Source organism: Corythoichthys intestinalis, chromosome 8, assembly GCF_030265065.1.
Source record: "Corythoichthys intestinalis isolate RoL2023-P3 chromosome 8, ASM3026506v1, whole genome shotgun sequence".
NCBI classification, from domain to species: domain Eukaryota; kingdom Metazoa; phylum Chordata; class Actinopteri; order Syngnathiformes; family Syngnathidae; genus Corythoichthys; species Corythoichthys intestinalis.
In genome coordinates this window covers 43,773,862-43,794,697 of record NC_080402.1, presented here as the reverse complement: position 1 = coordinate 43,794,697, position 20,836 = coordinate 43,773,862, and the positions used below count along the sequence as shown (strand labels likewise).

At 37.4% G+C, this 20,836-nt stretch overlaps 1 protein-coding gene across 4 annotated transcripts; it reads right to left on the bottom strand.

Annotated features, from left to right (window-relative positions):
• Window positions 1-1,890: 1,890 nt before the first annotated feature.
• Window positions 1,891-19,897, bottom strand: LOC130919921 (protein Wiz-like). Of its 4 annotated transcripts, none has more exons than XM_057842573.1 (10): window positions 19,811-19,881; window positions 19,385-19,450; window positions 19,205-19,271; window positions 16,812-17,072; window positions 15,760-16,575; window positions 11,960-12,298; window positions 8,856-9,070; window positions 7,511-7,691; window positions 7,281-7,440; window positions 1,891-2,513 (listed from the first exon to the last, which is right to left on the bottom strand). In XM_057842573.1, the coding sequence occupies exons 4-10, from the start codon at window positions 16,993-16,995 to the stop codon at window positions 2,357-2,359; spliced, it is 2,052 nt and encodes a 683-aa protein (XP_057698556.1). In that variant the 5' UTR covers window positions 16,996-17,072; window positions 19,205-19,271; window positions 19,385-19,450; window positions 19,811-19,881; the 3' UTR covers window positions 1,891-2,356. The 4 variants fall into 4 exon arrangements, with proteins under 4 accessions (XP_057698556.1, XP_057698557.1, XP_057698554.1 ...); XM_057842574.1 differs by having other exon boundaries at window positions 19,778-19,836; XM_057842571.1 differs by lacking the exon at window positions 19,385-19,450 and having other exon boundaries at window positions 19,811-19,897.
• Window positions 19,898-20,836: the final 939 nt, after the last annotated feature.

Here is a 20,836-nt window from a genome sequence, read left to right as displayed (position 1 = left end):
AGGGGTCGAGCTTTTGTCTTTCATATATTTACCCTTTTAAACGTTTTTTTTTTCTCAAATTTTCTTTGTTTGGATCGATTATTTATCATCTAACATATCGAGGAAAATGAAGAGTAACAAAAAAAAAAAAATACAATTAAGCGATAGTTATAAGGTGTGACTTATTTACAGACACCATTTTTTTTTTCATTGTGACGTAATTTGTTTAAAAGTTTAAAATATCTGAGTGAATAATATTTTTAAGTCGTTTTTTTTTTTTTTTTAATGATATATTAGACATCTTATAATGATTCTAAGCTAAAAATGACAGACATTTTGAATTAAAAAATAATAATTACTTATCTTTTTATGGCTGGGTTGAAACAAAAGCAGTTGTGCGACGTCTGTAAACGGGGGTTTTCCAGGGTAAAACGGACAAAAATAAAAAATAGTTTGGGGGCTTAATGTGCCATGAATCTGCTATCGCAGTATATAGACATATTGTTCAATCAAACATAACAGTTCTTTTGGCTTAAAATACAGCAGTTTATTTTAAAGAGGGGTGCAAGAGCAGAAATTGCTTTTTCAGCCTTGTCTGTGTTTTCCACCCTATATTAAGAAATTGCATGGCCATTGCCAAGTGGGCATACAGGAAGCACAAAGTGGGCACATGCAGTACTTACATAAACAGTCATCAATTTCTGAAATCTTTTTTTGCATAGGATTTGACTTGTAAAAGCAAATGCAATCAAATCACAGATCACGTAGATGACGAACTTCAGGTTATAAAACACATTTTTACTCATCTTATGCATAAAAGAGTGGGAATTCAGTGGTAGTTTCCCTTTTAAACAATTTATTTCTTGAGAAGTTGATAATATCTTTTTCATTTCTTTGCATAATTCTGCATAATATTCGTTGCCTAACAATAATGGTGTACATATAGATATCTTCTTCAGAATGCCAAAACCTCACTTTTACAACTACGATTGATGCTTGTGAGGTTGTTAACATTTAGTGCATAATTTCACAAGCAATGTATGCAAATTTTTGACAGCTGTCTCCTGAAGCTTGTCAAAAAACAGTCCAAAGTTAATGCTGTGTTTTATTGAAAGAACCTGAGCTGCACTTTCAAACCAATTCATTAACCATTAAAAGTATAGCTTCATTTACAATCAATTAAATGCATATTCTCTATGCATCACTGGGAACGTGTTATTCATAAACATGAAGCCTGCAGGCAAAATCAAGCAACAATATTGAAGGCTTTAACTTCCAGTGCACCTGTCTTTGTAGGTAAAGGGCAGCTTCTTCTTGGTTAGTCCTGTGATTGTCAGTTTAAACAATTCCCTGCATTTCAGATTTGTGTTATAGGAGGCAATCGAGGATTGAAAGATTAGTTTTGTGCGCCAGAAGCCACGTGGAGGCCAGCAGCTGAACAATCAAAGCACGAGGTCCAAGATAACAATGTAAAGTTGGAAAGAAAAGATCAAGGGAATCTTTCTCTTAAGTGGTAAGCTATGTGATGTGTATGCAACATAATAAGGTTGTGAGGTTTTAGTGGTTTGTGCAGAGGCATCAGGACAGAAAGGGAAAAATAAATAATTTATACACACTGTAAATTGCTATGATAAAAATCATAAAACAAAGAAATGGTTATTCTGAGATAACACTATTTGCTATCTTGGAGCCAAAAGTCTATAATCAAAATGTGCGCTGTAAAGACACATTTTCAATTTTGTTAATTGCCGGTGCAGTTAAACTTTTATCAGAAAGAAATAAGCCCAAACTCCTAAAAAAAAAAAAAAAAAAAATCCCAACAGCGGATGTACCTTTGAGGCAGGCACATTTAACTATTGAGCTAGTTATGTACCTGTGCACTGCAACTTGAATGAAAATGCATGTAAAGTCTTCTTTGAAATTACTTTTATTTTTAATGTGCACATTCAAACTATAAGCATTGAACAATATAATCATAAAATCACACAAGGTACATAATACCACATTTTAATTTAAGTAAAAAGAAGTAAAGAGGATGGGTCCAAAATACATATACCTGCAGACAATCAGGTTTTCAAGAGACTAGAAAAGCATCAGTGATAATTCATTTGTTGATGTCCTGCCATTTTTAGGTGAAATAATCAAAAATGTTATCACAGTGAAATTGGTATAAAAAAACAAAAGTACATTCAAAGGTGCAGCACAAAGACATGTGAACGCTAAAATGTTGTTTGGTCCCATATAAAGTTGATAATATTCAAGCTGCAAAGACTTTTTAGAAAGCAATTTGATACAGAGTGATAGTGGTCTAAGGTTCAAATTAAGACAGCAACAATTTGTCCATACATGCATATTTTCAAAGTTAGAGTTGTTAAAACTACACAGCCACAGGCTGGATGAGGCTTGGAGGAGATGCTGGCGCGGCGGGGGGAGACGCTTGACCTTTGTAGCCCAACGACAGGATGTGTTTTTGCAGGTGCGTGATCCACTGCTCTTGAACAGACAGAGGTCCATGAAACACTTTTTCACAAAACCTGTGAAACAGCCAAAAAATGAGGAAGGTTAGCTGTTACTTTGGGGCTTCTACCAAGAAAAGTGAGTGTGTCGCCATCTAGAGGCAGCAGAACAAAATTAGTCAAGTTTATTTTTACGTTGCCAGATAGGGGACTCAGTATCGACATTCGGAATATCCTTAAAATCAGGTGACTCGGAGTCACATGCCAAAATATGTCACATCCTTATTATTTACTATAATTTTAGGACTATAAGGCTAACTCACTTAATTTGACAACTCTTGAGAAAAAGCTAACATTATTGCAGATTTGCAACCCAGTTACTGTGATTGTACACCAAATCATGTTGTAAAAATTGTACTAGTGATGTGTAAGGTGAGCTAAGAGCATGCCTTTAATAGTTTATTACAAGGGCGTAGGTTTGGTCTCATTGGTAGGGACGATATGGCAAAACCTGCATGTACAGTTTTTGCTGGGTACGGGACATTCCTAATGATCAATGCAAAATAAATCTGTATTATTGACATAAAAGTGTATTGGTTCACCCTACACTGTTCAATTCAAACCTTTGTTTTCAAAAATTACTAAAGAAACATTTTGAAAACTCCCAGGAAAAATATCCAGATTTTATGAACAAATTTAAATTGCACTATTTGAACTAGGGCTGCAGCTAGCGATTATTTGAGTAGTCGATTAATCGATGAACTAGTTTGTCGAATAATCGAGTAATCGGATAAGTAACATGAAAAATTAAAATACCTGAGCTGAGCCTCAAACGGTATAAAAAATTTAAATAAGGATCTATGTACAACAAAAGAACAATTGGCTAACTTAAATAGCAAAAGTCCACTAGCTTAAATGCTATAAAACGTGAACTTTTTTTTTTTTTTTTTTTTACAATGCTCTTAACAAATGGTTCAGACACATATTCCAACAAAAAACAGCCAAATATACCCATAAACTACATTACGAATACATTAAAAAAAAATTTTTTTTAATTGCGCAAACAAAAACTTAGCTTAGGTTGGTCTTAACATGGAGCAGCTGGATTCAGCCATGTGAAATGAGGCAGACTAGAAGGCAGTGTATCCACTCAAATCAATAAAACTGATTGCAAACACTTTAAAAATAAACCTTGACAACGCCACAATAATTAAACGAATACTCGAAGCAGCAAAATTTAATTCGAATCTTTTTTTTTCTAATCGAATACTCGAGTTAATCGATTAATTGTTGCAGCACTAATTTGAACATAAATCACATTAACATACACAATAAATACAAGCTTGTTAATCATCTCTTAACGATCAAGGAATGCATAAAAAAAAACATTTGTCAAAACACCATTCAACATTGTCTAAATAAAGAAATTAAATATGACTGAAAAACTTCTTTGTCAGGGAAAAACAAAGAAATAAAAATAAAAATGGGGCCGTCCTTCAGGTAAAACACTACTGCTTTTGTCAAAAAGCACAGCCAAACTCAACAAAAAAGAAAAGCTCCTGTGGGCTGCTTTAAGACCACATAAATAAAATAAAAAGTAAATTTAGGGGGAAGGGGGTAAAACTTGGTTCACTTCATTTCTCACAGTTTAATTAATGTTAACTGTAGAAACCACATAAAGGAGAGAACTTCTAAGCGGCTACCTACTCAAGTTTTGCAGGTTAGCAAGTTCACACAATTTAATATTATTCTAACTCTGATTCAGGTCAGATTTTCAGCAGCAAAATTAGTGGTGTGTTCCCCACTTCCATAACACTGCCGTTTTTTTTTTTTTTTTTACATTTCTTACAGTGGCTGCTGCTGGCTGGAAGAAAAACTTCTAATATCCCTAATATCTCATGTATGTGTGTGTGTGTGTGTGTGTGTGTGTGGGGGGGGGTAAGTCATCAGCCAATCAAATGTGCATTTAGGAGGGGAAAAAATGGACAGGCACATTTGGCAAGTGAAAAGATGTACATCTAAGTCTGAAAGTAATGAAAATGATTCACTTGATAATGGTGGGGTCAATTAAAACAATTAAATCATATGGGAAGACAATCTAAATAACCTATATAACTGAAGTCGTTATGCAACACAAATAAGGTTGCTTAAAAGTTTGTGGGGACTATTTGAGCATCCTGAAAAGTTGATAGTGTTTTATCCCTACTGTCCCTATGCAAACCTACGCCATTGGTTTATTACCCATTGCTGATGAAGATGTATCAGAAAAATCTCAAAAGTGAAGGCCTACGGTTATTTTCGGACTACAATCTGCCCCTTTCCCCCCCTGATTTTAGTCCAGTGCAGCTCAAACTAAGGGTGCAAAAAAATATCGAAATGGTGATATATCGTGATACTTTGTATCCCAGGTTATCAATATGCTCCTGCCAAGAATCGATATATCATTGGGTCAATTACAGGTCAATTTTTGCTCATTTTAGGGCATTTACAGGTCACTTTCTGTGGAGTTTGAGTCACTGCCTAATCATTTGGGGAGATTCTTGGGTCACTTTCTGTTCTGTAACTCAACATAAACCGGTGTTGTGCCGAAAAATAGCCGCCCTGCGTGAAATGTCCCCCCTGATGGAAGCGCCCACACGTCACTCGTACAAACAGCTTTTTCTTACCTATCGATCGACATGGAAACGACTTTCTTTTACCGTGAATATGTATTGTTTTACTCTGCTTGAACTAATAAATATTGTATTGTGAATATGTATTATTTTACTCTGCTTGAACTAATGAATCTTGTACAGTGACTATGTATTATTTTGCCCTGCTTGAACTAATAAATGTCATACCTGTGTGATTGTCATCGGGATATGGTCGTGAAAACCTGTAGACTAATACATTTCTGTTCAAAGATGGTTATGTTGCCCAGTCCACGATTTGTTACCAAAATACATTACTAGTATTTTTTGTAATGTATTTATTTGAAACTGATTTTACAGTCGTAAATCTATTATTGTAATGCGTCCAATGAAAACATTTGACGTTTTCACCTCAATAAAGCCTCATAAATAAGCGCTACCGTCAGGGGGGACATTTCACGCGGGGGGTGGGGGGGGGGGACATTTTTCAGCACAACACCGGAATTCACCCATAAATGCCGCAAAATCAACAGAAAGTGACGAAAAATCAACAGCAAAAAGCCAATGCACCCAAATTAAACTCATTGGCTGCCATTGACCACCACAGACATCCAATCCATTTGAAGTGGGAGGGATGGCAGCCAATGAACGAATGGAGTGGACGTCTACTTGATATAAACTCATTTCAATTACCAGCAGAAGGATGAAAATAGCTTGTTTTTCTGTTTATTAGTTGTTTTGTAGAATATCCTAGAATGATTTCCAGACCAATGTATCACTGGACAACAGGGGTGTAACAGTACACAAAAATCTCGGTTCGGTACGTACCTCGGTTTTGAGGTCAAGGTTCAATTCATTTTAGGTACAGTAAGAAAACAAAATCCAAAATATAAATGTGCTAGTTGTTTATTACACACTTTTGTGGGAAAATTAGCCTATACAAATCTAGAATTCTGCTCAAAAAGTAGCAGGTATTTAAAGATAATCCAACAACAATTTGCCTTTCAGACCCTGCGTATTGGTCAGCTTTCTTTCTGAAAGAAAGAAGAAAAAAGAAGTCCTGTGCTAAAGAGAAAAGCAATCCCAATGACAAAGATTTTAACATGTATTTTACAAATGAAATGCCTCAATGAATCTTTTTCTTATGTACGGTTTTCAAAAGCTTTATTGGTGGATTTTCTCAAGTTAAAGCGCCACACAGAAATTAATCAATTTAATTGTGTAAGCAGGATCTGTGTATTATTATTTAATTACGGGTGTTTTAGCTCATTTCAATTTATTTTATATAAATGGGCTATTATTTATTTTGTTATGTGTTTATATTTTACAAATGTGATGTAGTATTCATTTATATTGTATATTTTATGTTGTATAACTTTAGTTCCTATGTGAACATTAGTTCCTACTTGTTTTGTTGTGGTAGGAGTGTTTTGCATTGAACATGGGGCCGTGTTGGTTATTATTATAGCAGAGAAGACAGCAGTAAATCAACAAAGACAAGTCAACTGTGCCCCGATCTACCACTCAAGAGATCTGATGGACTCAAAAAGTAGGTTACGATTGCATATTAGTTTGAAAATCGACCGGATCCACCGTATTATTACACGAGTGACTTCCGGCCCGATCCTAGCCAGTATTACTGACGCAGGAGGGCAGCGTCTCGCGTCAAATAATAAACTCTGCAGTTCTTTTCGCGTGCGCCGCGTTGAGCCGCTTCTGAGACGCATCGAACACGCAGCCGCACTGCGACTGGTGTGCATTGGCTGATTGACTCTAACGCCGCGTTTCACTGCGTTCTCGCAGTGGCCACGTTGTCGTGCCGTTGACCTTTCTGGACTGTCCTACCGTGTTGGTCCTCATTATAGTAGAGAAGACGGAGTAAATATAATCTACACAAAGAAACTGTAACCCGATCAACTTGCAGCCTCGAAAAGTAAGGGTTATATTACGTCAAAAACTCGTTCGGTACGCGTCCGTTCCAAGCCGAATACCACGTACCGAAACGGTTCAATACTATTACATGTACCATTAGACCCTTACTGGACAATTACGGTACAATTGTTGTATCACCGTATAGTGAGTTTTGTATCGCAAATCGTATCGTATCGTATCATATGGTACCAAGAGGTTCCCACTCCTGGCTCAAACGTTCTGCAATTCTGGACTGACTTGCATGTCACAGCAGAAATTTGTTCTCCTGATCCAACTCACTGACCTGCACTTGAGAGAGTAAACCTTTCCGACCAGTTTGACCAAAGGAGTTAATGGAGGTTTGGGCAGGAGAGCTGGAATGCTCCCAGACCGTGATAGTTGCTGGGAGTTGGTGTCTTGATTTTCTTCTCCTGCCAGTGGAAGTTGTTTTGGAAGCACGAGTGCTGGGAAACACAGAAGTGGTGTGACAAAGTAAGTCAATATACTGTATCGTTCTGTGTTTTCATTGCTCACCTTTTGGAGAGCGCACATCAGCACTTCCATTGTCTGCCACAGAGTCTGTGAAGCTTTGTGGTTTTTTGAAAATAACAGCAGCCTCATTCTGCTCGTGCTTGCCCAATTTATGGCCTGAAAACTTCGGGTTGCCACCAGGTGACGATTCAGGCTCTGACAGATTGGATTGCGAAACGTTTTTCTAGGATGAAAAGAAAATGTAGGTAAAGATTGAATTCACATTAATACAAAAAGGTTCAAAGTCAAACATTATCAAGGGTTGGGTTCAACTATTTCCTAAAGGAGGGGTCGGGAACCTTTTTGACCGAGAGAGCCAAAAGCCAAAATATTTTAAAATAAACCTTTATATATATTTACTGTACATACTCTGTTGCCAGCGTGTCCAAGTCGGCTTTGTGAGCACCGTTTTTCTTTTCGTGAGCGCATCCGAACGCATCATGCGGGAGCAACAGTGAGGGCACGCTCGGCTTTTACAAGCAGTCGCGAGTTGTGATTGAAATAAATCTTAAAAGAAAACAACGAAAGCCTGACATCGTTACTAGGTATGTTACGATCGCTGCGCACTCACCACTTGGAAAATAACAAATAGAATCATGGTGTGGCACTGCATACTGAATGCGCACCTCTATGATTTGAGGTACCACACAGTACACCAGCGGTGGCCAACCCTGGTCCTCGAGAGCCGCAATCCAGCTTGTTTTCCATGTCTCCCTCCTCAAATGATCAGCTCAGCAGCAGGCTCTGCAGTTGCCTGATAACAATCCTGATAATTTGATTCAGGTGTGTTAAAGGAGGGAGACATGGAAAACAAGCTGGATTGCGGCTCTCGAGGACCAGGGTTGGCCACCCCTGCAGTACACTTTCGTGATTTAATTTTCCACTACGCATTTTTATATACTCCAGATCGCTCGGCAGTGACTTGGGCGGGGCCAGCCATGCTGCTTGCTGAGTGGAGATTTAGGGCGCAAGAGGAGCTCTATACTAATGCCCATCTTCGTGCAATCTGCGACGGGAGGACCACCAATTGAGACTGATTTGAAGCTTATTATTGCAACCTATGTTTGAAGGTCCAAGAAAAATGTGTTAATGGACCATCAACTCATCACAGCTCATTCCATTTCAAACGAGACGGCCGGTTCCCCATTTAAAATAACGGGTTGGCGGAGAGCCAGATACACTCATCAAAAGATATGACTCGTGAGACATAGGTTTCCGACCTCTGTGGTTGGGGAGAAAATCTGTGTAGCAAAATTGCAAAAACTTTTCACGGTAACTTCTAACACGTTTCCCAATATATTAGTCTTCATAGTCAATTTTGAGACAGAATCAGAACTGAAAAACACACTTTCTTGATGTACAGGTCTCCCTCACGGTAGCGACGAGTGACAGCAGCCACCTTCACTGGGTCCTTTTGAATCAGCTCCTTTAGGAGTTCAATGGGCGAATTTGCCCCTTCTGCTTTCCATTCCAGTACGCCAAGTTGTCGAAGGTGGGCCCGTGCGTGACTGGCTAGAGCTTTGCGGTTTTCAAAGTTAAAGCCACAAAGCTCACAGGATATGCCTACAAAACAACAGATGCAAACAAAATGAGCTCAGCTGTAATGCAGCGGTGACAACTTTTAAATGAAAAAAAAAAAAAAAAGACTGAATGGAGTCATGTGACCTGCAAGCCTGTTTTAGCTTATCTCAAACATACTGTTCTATTGTTTTACATTTGAGGTTGACTTGTTTTTACCATTTGTGTAAAGAATTCTAAAAAATCACTATCATCACATTATTTTGTGTATTCAAGCAGAAAAAATCTAGTTTAATAATTTGAAAAACTAATAGTTTTTCTGATGTGCAATACTACAGAAAAATTTGAACAAAAGCCAGTAATTCCAGAAAGTGACCGCCCAACATCGGGGCAGACATTTTATCAATACTGGTACTATTTTAGCCAATCAAATACGAATATCCCTGATTTCCCGCCTTTCTTTTGTGATATCATTAATACTCACACATTAGTCATACACATACATATTCTTACATTAGTATTGACATGCAATTGTACTGGAGTCTATCAGTGTGTATGTGCGTGGATATTGCTAACGTTACAAAATGGCTGCACTCGGTGCCATTTTTTGTGTTTATAATATATGGCGGAAACTACAGATAAGACTGAAAAAGCTGTTTCTGCTCTTGCACTCCTCTTTAAAACAAACTGCTGTATTTTAAGCCAAAACAACTGTTGTGTTTGATAGAACAATGTGTCTATATGCTGCCATAGCAGTTTCATGCCACATTAAGCCCCCATACTATTTTTAATATGTCCGTTTTACCCTGAAAACCCCTGTTTACAGAAGACGTCATGTGACTGCGTTTGTTTCAACCCAGCCATAAAACCAAGGTAATTGATTATATTATATTATTCAAAATGTCTATCATTTTTAGCATAGAATCATTAATTGATATCTAATATTCTGTTAAAAAAAAAAAACGACTTTAGAAAATTATTTATAATACAATATAATATATAATTACGTCACAATGAGAAAAATAGTGTCTATATGTACCTCATAATTGGTAAATGGTAAATGGTGTTATACTTATATAGCGCTTTTCCACCTTTCAAGGCGCTCAAAGCGCTTTACACAATCTCGCCATCTACCTACTGGTGACGCAGCACCAGGAGCAACGTGGGGTTCAGTATCTTGCTCAAGGACACTTAGACGAGTTTATCAGGGCGGAGAATCGAATCCACAACCTCTGGTTTGGGGGACAACTACTCTACCACTGAGCCACGCCACCCCAATTGTCGCTTAATTGTAGTTTTTTTGTTATTGTCACATTTTCTCCAATATGTTAGATGATAAATAATCGAACCAAACAAAGAAAAATTGAAAAAAAAAAAGTTTAAAAGGGTAAATATATGAAAAAAAAAAAAAAAATCTCGACCACTCCTTGATGTCTGCGATTTCTGTATTGCGACCCTTGTTATATTACCATGTTTCGCCTATAAAATCCCCCCAAAATCCAGCTGTGGGCATTCACAGCTGTGTCTTGACACTCGGAGATACATGCTACATGGAGTTTTTGGATCGAAACAAGGTAAGTACGCGTTAATATCTCGTTCAAGTCATGGCATCTGTAATTCTGCTCACGCGTGCGCTCCCCTTCAGATAGGGTTTTTCTGTTTAAAAAAATAGAGACAAAATAGAGATCTTAAGCTTTCCAATGATATATCACACCTGCAAATAGGACAATTTTGAAATTTGGTCAAATTGGGGGTCTCAGAGCGAAACTTCAAATCACCTAAGTATTTTTCGCCATGCATATGGCGGAAAACACAGACAAGGCTAAAAAAGCACTTTCTGCTCTTGCACCCCACTGTGTGTTTGTGTTTGATAGAACAATATGTCTATATGCGGCCATAGCAGTTTCATGGCGCACTAAGCCCCCAAACTATTTTTAATTTGTCCGTTTATACTGAAAACCCCTGTTTACATATACCGCACAGCCGCTTTTGTTTCAACCCAGCCATAAAAAAAAAACCAACACTATATAAAATTATCCACTCGCATATTTTAAACTTTTAGATAAATTACGTCACAGTAAAAAAAATAGTTTCTGTAAATAGGTCACGGATATCTACCTCGTAATTACTGCTTCATTGTATTTTTTTTTGTTACTCACATTGTCCCCGATATTTTAAATAAGTGATCCAAACAAAAAAAAATTGAAAAAACAAAAAGTTTATTATTGTAAATATTAGAAAAAGAAAATCTTGACCACTCCTTGATGTCTGCGATTTCTGCATTGCGACCCTTGCTATATTACCGAGTTTCACCCGTAAAATCCCCAAAAAGTCTGGCTGTGGCCATTCATAGCTGTGTCTTGACACTCAGTGAGACATGCTACACAGAGTTTTTGGATCGAAACATGGTTAGTACGCGATAATATCTCGTTAAAGTCATGGCGTCTGTAATTCTGCTCACGCGTGCTATCACCTTCAGATAGGGTTTTGCTGTTTAAAAAACTTATTTGATGATCCACTCGCATACTTTAAACTTTTAAACAAATTACGTCACAATGAAAAAAATAGTTCCTGTAAATAGGTCACGGATATCTACCTCATAATTACTGCTTGATTGTATTTTTTTTTTTGTTACTCACATTGTCCCCGATATTTTAAATAAGCGATCCCAACAAAGAAAAATTGAAAAAGGTAAGTACGCGATAATATCTTGTTAAATCATGGTGTCTTTAATTATGCTCTCTCATGCTTTTTTTCAAATGCCCTCCTGTTCAAAATTTTTCTCTCCCCAGAAAATAGAGATTTTAAGCTTTCCAATGATGATCACACATGCATATGGACCATTTTGAAATTCGGCCTTTTACACAAAGGTCATTTAGCCTAGGTATCTTTCGTTATGGTTCCATCCACTACAAGCTGGAACTGATTTCTTACCCCAGGTAACAGCTCCACTCTTGCTAGATGGAGATTTGTCTTTCATGGAGTAATCCACAGGTGAGGAGCAATGGTTGGAGATTGTCTGTTGGCTCTCCGACGTCCGTTTAGAACCTTGAGGACTCCATGGGGTTTTCACCGTTGATGGTACCTCGCCAGACAAGAATTTGTCTTCACCGTGTATCATAACTTCCTTGAGGATATCAATCGGCGATGTCCTAATGGACCAGCTGAGGCCAAGCTGGCGAAGATGGGCACGGGCATGGCAAGAGAGGGCTTTGCGAGTCTCGAAAAGCTGACCGCAGTAGTCACAAAGTACTGTCGGTGGCGATACTTCATCTGTATGAGCAATCGAAAAAAAGAGATTACCATATTTTCCAGACAATAAGTCGCAGCGACATATAATTAGGTGCATCTTAAATGTTTTTTTTTTCCACACTGACAGGTGGAGATGTTCAGAAGTGATATTGGAGATTTAGTCTTTAAAAGATTTGGTAATAATTGAGAGCAAGATCAAAAGTTTGGTAAACAAACTGTTCTGCTGTTAAGACAGTAGATATCTGAATAACTTAATATGTTACCGTAACAGATACCTATTTAGCCTGTTCTGCTTTTTATTGTTATTAATATAATGTATAATATCTGTTCATTGTCTCTAACAAACTCAAATTGCCTCTAAGAATGCTTTAAAATGCTTACGTGTGACCTTTAAAATGCTTACGTGTGACCTATGTTTTTCCCTTCATTGTACATTTTTGTTGAGTCTTTATTTACCAGTTTTCATTACTTCAAAATACTTTTTGCATGCATTTCCCTCTCATACTTTTAAGAGTTGTTTTTTCTTGTCGTAACTTTAAAGCAGATTGTTGATCTGTTGACCACATTAGTCACGTAGCGTATTTAAACCACCCTTATTTGATATTACTATGTTCAAGTATTTTCTTAAGGCATCTTTAGTATGTTCTGTCTGTATGTATCTAAACAAAACAAGCTGAAAGCGCACGGTAGTACTCTTGTAGATGTTTCGCCAGTGTAGCACATTTTGGCAGAACACCAGTTTTGTCTACTCCCATCTCGTCTCATCCCGTCTTTTCTGTTCAGTTTGCTTTTGCTGCTCGTTTTGTGAAATATCGACAATGTTGTCATGCTCATTAATGTTCCTCTCGGGTTCAAATCGAAAGGGTTGAACAGATGACATGTTTATGTCACTAGAGTTATACTCTGGAAGCTCGGCAGGCGGCAGCATAACCCGGTAACGTCACCACCCAGTGGCGTCAACAACAATGGCGACCTACCAGTTAGAGTAATTTTACAAATTGTATAAAAAAGAAAACGACAAGAGGGGTTTTAATATAAAATCATTTTAACTCATAATAACGTTTATCTTTAAGAACTACAAGTCTTTTTATCCATGGTTCCCTTTAAACAAGAGCACACAACAAAGAGCAGGATATATGACGTCTCCCAAAAGCTAAAATGAGGAAATATGACAAAGTGTATGTAGCGTTTGGCTTCACTTTTAATACAGTGGGAGACGAGGAAAGACCGAGTTGTTTAGTGTGTTCAAAAATGTTGGTAGCGGACAGCACAAAAGCAAAATCAAGGGGGATGTCACTTAAAGACATGAGACCCCAATCATATTGATAAGCCACTTGAATTTTTTTCAGCGAAAACGGGCCGAATATTGCCAACAGTCATCCCGCTTTATGAGTACTACATCAGTAAAGTATCGAGCACTGTTAGTAGGAGTGGGAACCCCTTGGTACCTCACGATACGATACGATTTGCGATACAAAGCTCACGATAACGATGATCTGACGATATGGCGATACAACGATTATTGATACATTGGTCAGAAAATCATTCTAGGATATTCTACAAACAACTAATAAACAGAAAAACAAGCTTCTGCTGTGAATTGGAATGAGTTTATCACTAGTAAACGTCCAATCCATTTTGAACTGGATCCCTCCCACTTCAAACCGATTAAATGTCGATGGCCGCCAGTGGCAGCCAATGAGGTAATTTTGGGCCATTTAAGATAATTTTCCTGTTGATTTTCAGTTACTTCCCGTTGATTTTGGGGTATTTTATGGGTCACTTCCTGTTTATTTTGATTACAGAACAGGAAGTGACCTGGGAATCACCCAAATGAAAAGACCTGTAAATGCCCTAAAGTGAACAGCAAGTGACCTGTAAATGCCCCGAAAATCAGACCGAATAACTGTAAATGCTTTGGTTTTGAATAAACAAAAGTTCCCAGTCTAAATGGATTGGGCGTCGAGCACCGTCAATGGCAGCCTTAGAGTTAACTGAGACACTATTATGGTGGAAGATTTTGGCAGCAACTTGTTGGTTCCCTTTTTTTTCGATTCTTTGCAGGAGCATATCGATAACCTTTTGGGATACAAAGTATCACGATATATCACCATTTCGATATTTTGTCACACCCCTAACTGTAAGCAACATACAAGGTTGCACACCAAGTTGCTCATTGCAAAAAAAAATAAAAAATAAAATAAAAAATAAAAAAATAAAAAACATACCATAGTAAAAGAGATGATACTGCCTGCAGCATTAGACATGGTCTCGGTCATGCTGGATGATACAAGTGCTGCAAAAATAAAAACTGTCCCTCTGTTCAAAAACACCTATTTATGTGTTATTAATTTTTGTGTGGCATATTGTGCTTTGATTTAATGTTGCTAATCAATTTGAACTTATTATCATTTATTGATTTTATTAAATTTTATTTTTGAGTGCATGTTATTTTATTCATGCAAATTGATGCGCTATAAGTCTTTTCTGTTGCAAACAAAAACAATGTTAATAAAGTGACACTTTATTGTCAGTTGATCTATATTACTTTTTTTCTTTAATGTTAACTAGGGCTGCAGCTATCGAATATTTTAGCAGTCGATTAATCGATGGACTAGTTAGTTCGAATAATCGAGTAATCGGATAAGGAACATGAAAAATTAAAATACCTGAGCTGGGCCTCAAATGGTATTTTTTTTTTTTTTTTTTTTAATGAGGATCTGTGTACAACAAAAGAACAATTGGCCAACTTTAATAGAAAAAGTCAGCTAGCTTAAATGCTATAAAATGCTAAAGTTTTTTTTACAATGCTCTTAACAAATGGTTGACACATATTCCCACAAAAACTGCTACATATACCTATAAACTAAATTATGAATGCATTAAAAAACATTAGCTCAAACAAAAACCTAGCTTACGTTGGTCTTAACAGGGAGCAGTTGGATTCAGCTATGTGAAAAGAGGCAGACCAGGCAGTGTATCCGCCCTAATCAATATAACTAAATGCAAACACTTTCAAAATAAACCATTACAACGCCACTTTAATTAAACGAATACTCGAAGCAACAAAATTTAATTTGAATATTTTTTTCTAATCGAATACTCGAGTTAATCGATTAATCGTTGCAGCACTAATGTTAACAAGGAAACTATGTTATGCAGGGGTGTGCTTATAATAATTTTCACAGACAAATCATACTATTTACAGTGACGGCAAAAAGTTGGGGGGAAACGAAACATTTACTTCTTCCTAGGGGAAGTATAAAGCACTGATATAAAGTAACCATCACAAAACTAGTTGAAGGTCATAAACTGATCACATCCTGAAAAAGATGATATTTGGCTATTTTATACAGCGTCAGGGATGATAAATCGTTATATACATTGACCAACGGTAGCTTGTACAATCGGACGATAAGTTGAGAGTAATTATTGTAACAGGCCTAAATGCGAGGTGACAAAAAGGGAAAACAACTGCATACCTGCAGCGACATCCTTGGAAGGAGTCACAGGAGGAGATAGGTTCTGTGGAGGTGTACTGCTGCTGCTGCCTCCTCCATTTCCTAGAGACATATCAACCTCCAAAGTTTCAGGCTTGGGCTTTCTGAGGAGGGGGTCCACTGCCAGACGAAAGCCTTTTTTAGCCTTTGGTGCACGATTCACTGGGTTCTGAGGAGACTTCTCCAGGCTTGGGAAAGTAGAGGGAAAAGAGGGCCCGGATTGCCCCTTGACGGGAGACACAGGTGGGGAGGCTAGAGGAGAAGTTGGTGCTGGTGAAGGTGTGGATAAGGAGTTGGTGGTGCTGTTCTTTTTGGGATTGGGTGCACTTTCTAACACCCCGCTGCTTACTAAATCCTGGACAGTATCAATAGCAGACTCATGTTTCCCCAGCAGGTCAAGAACCCCAATTTGCCGCAAATGAGAGCGTGAGTGACTAGCCAGGCCTCTTCGATTTTTACATATCTCCCCGCAAAGAATACAAGTGAACTCCTCAAGGGGCTTTGGTCGCTTACAGGGAAGAGACTTGGGTGGAGATGACAACTCTGATGGACGTTTAGCAGAAGCCCCAATTAGACTGTTTGGAGAATTCGGCTCCCGATGCTTCTTGCTGGCGGATTTGAGGTCCTCTTCCTGCATGAGCTGATAAAGAAATTCGATGGGGCTTCCCTTGATGTCGGTGTCGGGGATTCCCATCTCCTGCAGATGGAAGCGTGCGTGACTGGATAGACCTTGACGTGTCTCGTACCATCGGCTACAAAGCTGGCAAGCATGAATCTCTTCGTCGTTGATATTTGAAGCTACAAAATGGAGGGAAAGAATTTAGTAATGTATCATTTGGACGGACAGTGGACATATTTATTGAATTTAGCCAATTGCTTACACACAGATTTTTTGTCTCTTGAGGCGATTTGCATTTCGAATTTGACTAAATTTATATAATCTGTTGTGAGAATCCGAATAACAGGCTTTGAGCAACTACACGCTCACAAATATCTTTGAAATTATTATTTGTTAACTAAGGAGAAATCCCTACCTAGTGTGACTGGTGCATCTGTTTCAAGAGGTGCCCATAGCGGCTTTGTTGTCATTCGGTACTCTTTGGAAGATAAAGCGCTTCCCTCCTGTCGACTACAGGCTGAACGAGATGTGTTGGGAGGCGATCCTCCTGATATTCGGGCTGGAGAACGTTGCAGATCCATCTCTTTCGTGGTTGCCATAACTCTAGAAACTTTGACTCGGCCGGAACTCAGGAAATCATATAGTACCTCTCTTCTCGTAGTAGGCAGAGGAACAACTGTCAAGTGAAGCAGAGGAATGATGATTGCAATTAAGCCAACGATTAGCCAAAGACTGATGCTATTGCAAGCTTTTGAACGACAGATTTAAGGGAACAGGTATTCTCAACAAAAATTGCATAATTGTCTCTATGTTTGCTTTTATTATGTACCCCAATGATTAAAGTCTTGCACAGTACCTACACCACACTGGAATTAAGCAAACTCTCAGCTATTCCAACTAACACAGGACAGCCATACTATGCGATAAAAGTTGCCCGCTCGGCATCCATTGCAGGGGTCAAACTGAAAGGGAGATCCCTTCCTCATCTGGCTGTGAAATCCCCGGAATCTTGCTGAACTGCAACAATTTTATAAAGAGGAATGGTCTAAAAATAATCCTGCTCATTGTGCACATCTGATCTGCGACTGCAGGAATCGTTTGGTTGAGGTTAATACTGTCAAAGGAACTAGTTAGTAAATTGAACTTTTTCCTCCTAGTTCTGTTAAGGTATACGTTATAATCAATAAAAATACAAACACATATATAATATTTTAGAAGTTTTTTTTTTTGTATTAGCATAGGCAAACTGTTTATTCTTGTATTTTACATAAGGATCAAGATACATTTTGGGAATAATTTGTGCAGATATGTCAGAAATTCTAAAGGGTTCAAGTTAGAGCTGTACGATAATTGCTTTTAAACCGATATCCCAATATGCGCTATATAAGTACAGTCCATTTACCATTTACCATTGTCTAACTCCAAAAATCCGATACGGATATATGCGGTCGTGGATTTCACATATTATGTCTAATTGTATTAGAGCTGCAGCTATTGATTATTTTAGTAGTCGATTAATCGATGAACTAATAAGTTCGAATAATCGAGTAATATGATAAGGAACATGAAAAATTAGAATATCTGGGCTGAGCCTCAAACGGTATAAAATAAATAAATAAATGAGGATCTATGTACAACTAAAGAACAATTGGCTAACTTACATAGCAAAAGTCCGCTAGCTTAAATGCTATAAAGTGCTAACGTTTTTTTTTTCCACAATGCTCTTAACAAATGGTTCAGACTCATATTCTCACCAAAAAATGGCTAAATATACCTATAAACTAAATTACGAATGCATTATAAAGCATTAGCCCATACAAAGACTGAGCTTACATTGGTCTTAACAGGGAGTAGTTGGATTCAGCCTTGTGAAATGAGGCAGACCAGATTGCAGTGTATCCACAACGCCACTTTAATTAAATGAATACTCGAAGCAACAACATTTAATTCGAATATATTTTTCTAATCGAATACTCGATTTAATCGATTAATCGTTGCAGCACTAAAATGTATTGTGAAGCCCCACTGGATGCTTTAGTAATGGTAAATGTAACAACTTTAAGGTTTTCCCAATAAACATTCTGTGAAAAATAAAAACAACTTTAACTAATGTTATGGAAAAAGTGCCTATATTGCACCAGTAGTCCAGACAATGTATTTTCAATATGTTATTCCCAAGATTTGAAGACATCTAACAGTCAATAAGCATAACTGCTGTGCTGAGCTGTGACCAGCCATTGTACAAAGGCACAAGGCCACTACATTCACTTTGAAGGCAACATGCAGATTGGCCCAAAACCGATGATGTAAAGTCAATGTTGATATGATCCATTATCATTTTAAAATACTTTTATCGGCCTATATTAACAGCTACCTGAAAACATCAGACGATAAAAGAATTTTCTTTTGGCCGCGTTTTTTTGAAAGTAAAGGGATATAAACGAAAGTTAAAGAGACACTTTTTTTTATCTTCTTTAGTCTCATCAGATTATTTTTTTCTCATTCCCCCTCCTCCTCAATTTAATGTGATGTTTAGCAGAGCAAATATTTACAATATTATTCACATTTTTAAATGCTAAGAAAGGTTTGAGAAAGAGCATGTACAGTATGTAGCTCTAGACCTCTCCATTTTGGATTCATATTCAGTGCGGCAGCCGCTAGATGACCATGCAGACAAATTATGCACAAATTGAAATACAATACTTTCATATTCCTAAAAGATTCTGACAGATGTTTGGTGTGTTTCTGCTTTACGTAATCACATTTGTCATAAGTTAGTATATTTTTTACTGAAATCCTGTGTCTTACCTCAGAAACCAGCGGCTTGGATCATTATGTGGACCCGATGTGTTGACGTTCTTTTAATCATAGGTCCCTGCCAGGAATTGTGTGAGAGAGTCCGTTTAAAAAAAAATCGTTGTCATAATATTCATGTTGTCTGCATTTTTATATACATGTGTATTTTAAGAAGCCGGGGAAAATGCGTACTTTGAAGTAGTCTATTCAACGTATCCGGTGTTAAATATCAATAGTCTGACAACAAGGATTGCGAAACTGAAAAATAATTTGCAGAAATGAAATGTTTAAAACAAGATTATGTTGCATTTCAAAAGGAAACATGACACTCCACTTTCCACCACCCCAGCTTGCAAGTAACCTTTTACCAGAAGATAAGGTGAATTTCATACATAAAGAACTTGATGAACAATTCCCACACAACCAATAAAAAACAAAAACAAAAAAACAATTGGGGTACACATATTGCGTTCCACCTTTGTTTTGTTCTGTGTGCATGCTAACGCCCCCTGTAATTAATCATAAAAAACTGTTTGCAAGAAAAGGGAAAAAAAACTGTAGACAGCGCGACGTATGAAGACTAACCTATTGATCGTTGATGAAAACAAGTCATTTTACCTTTGAGCCATAAATGACTAACTCCAGTGTCAACATCAATAATAAACCGTAGTTTTGCTAATCGGAACTAGCAACCAGGTAGCTAAGGACATCCCTTCAAAGTAAGAGCTGGCCCATTGACAGTTTTTTTTTTTTCTTTAATGGGTTTTGTTTAATGGGGACCAGAATCCGCCGCGATAAGTGAAAAAGTAGCGCCCCCCCCCCCCCCCAATTAAAGAACAAAAAAAGTGTGATTATTCAATGTAATTATTCAGATTTAGCATTGAAAAGAAATACATATAGGACACGCTTTCCCCAGAAAGCATAACGGTACACAAACATCTCGGTTCAGTACATACCTCGGTTTTGAGGTCACGGTTCGGTTCATTTTCGGTACAGTAAGAAAATAAAATGCAAAATATAAATGTGCTAGTTGTTTATTACACACTTTTGTGCTTTCAACATTAGGAACAGTAGCCTATACAAAGCTAGAATTCTGCTCAAAAAGTAGCGGGTATTTAAAGATAATAATCTAACAACAATTTGCCTTTCAGACCCTGCGTATTGGTCAGCTTTCTTTCTTTCTGAAAGAAGAAAAAAGTCCTGTGCTAAAGAGAAAAGCAATCCCAATGACAAATATTTGAACATGTACTTTACAAATGAAATGCCTCAATGATTTTTTTTTTCTTATGAACGGTTTTCAAAAGCTTTATTGGTTGGATTTTCTCAAGTTAAAGCGCCACACAGAAATAATAAATTTAATTGTGTAAGCAGGATTAGTGTTATTATTATTATTATTTAATTACATTTGTTTTATCTAATTTCAATTTCTCTTATTTAAATGGGCTATTATTTATTTTATTATGTGTTTGTATTTTACAAATGTGATGTAGTATTCATTTATATTGTATATTTTATGTTTTATAACTAGTTCCTATGTGACTATTAGTTCGTACTTGTTTTGTTGTGGTAGGAGGGTTTTGTATTGAACACGGGGCCGTGTTGGTTATTATTATAGCAGAGAAGACAACTGTAAATCAACAAAGA

Bases quoted from the DNA above. Each gene is read 5' to 3' on its own strand.
- LOC130919921 (XM_057842571.1), bottom strand. From the start codon at position 16,995: ATGGCAACCACGAAAGAGATGGATCTGCAACGTTCTCCAGCCCGAATA. The intron at 16,576-16,811 runs GTAGGGATTTCT...TCCATTTTGTAG, and splicing joins AGATGCACCAGTCACACTAG to CTTCAAATATCAACGACGAA. The intron at 9,071-11,959 runs GTAAGAAATCAG...GTTGTTTTGTAG, and splicing joins GAGTGGAGCTGTTACCTGGG to GCATATCCTGTGAGCTTTGT.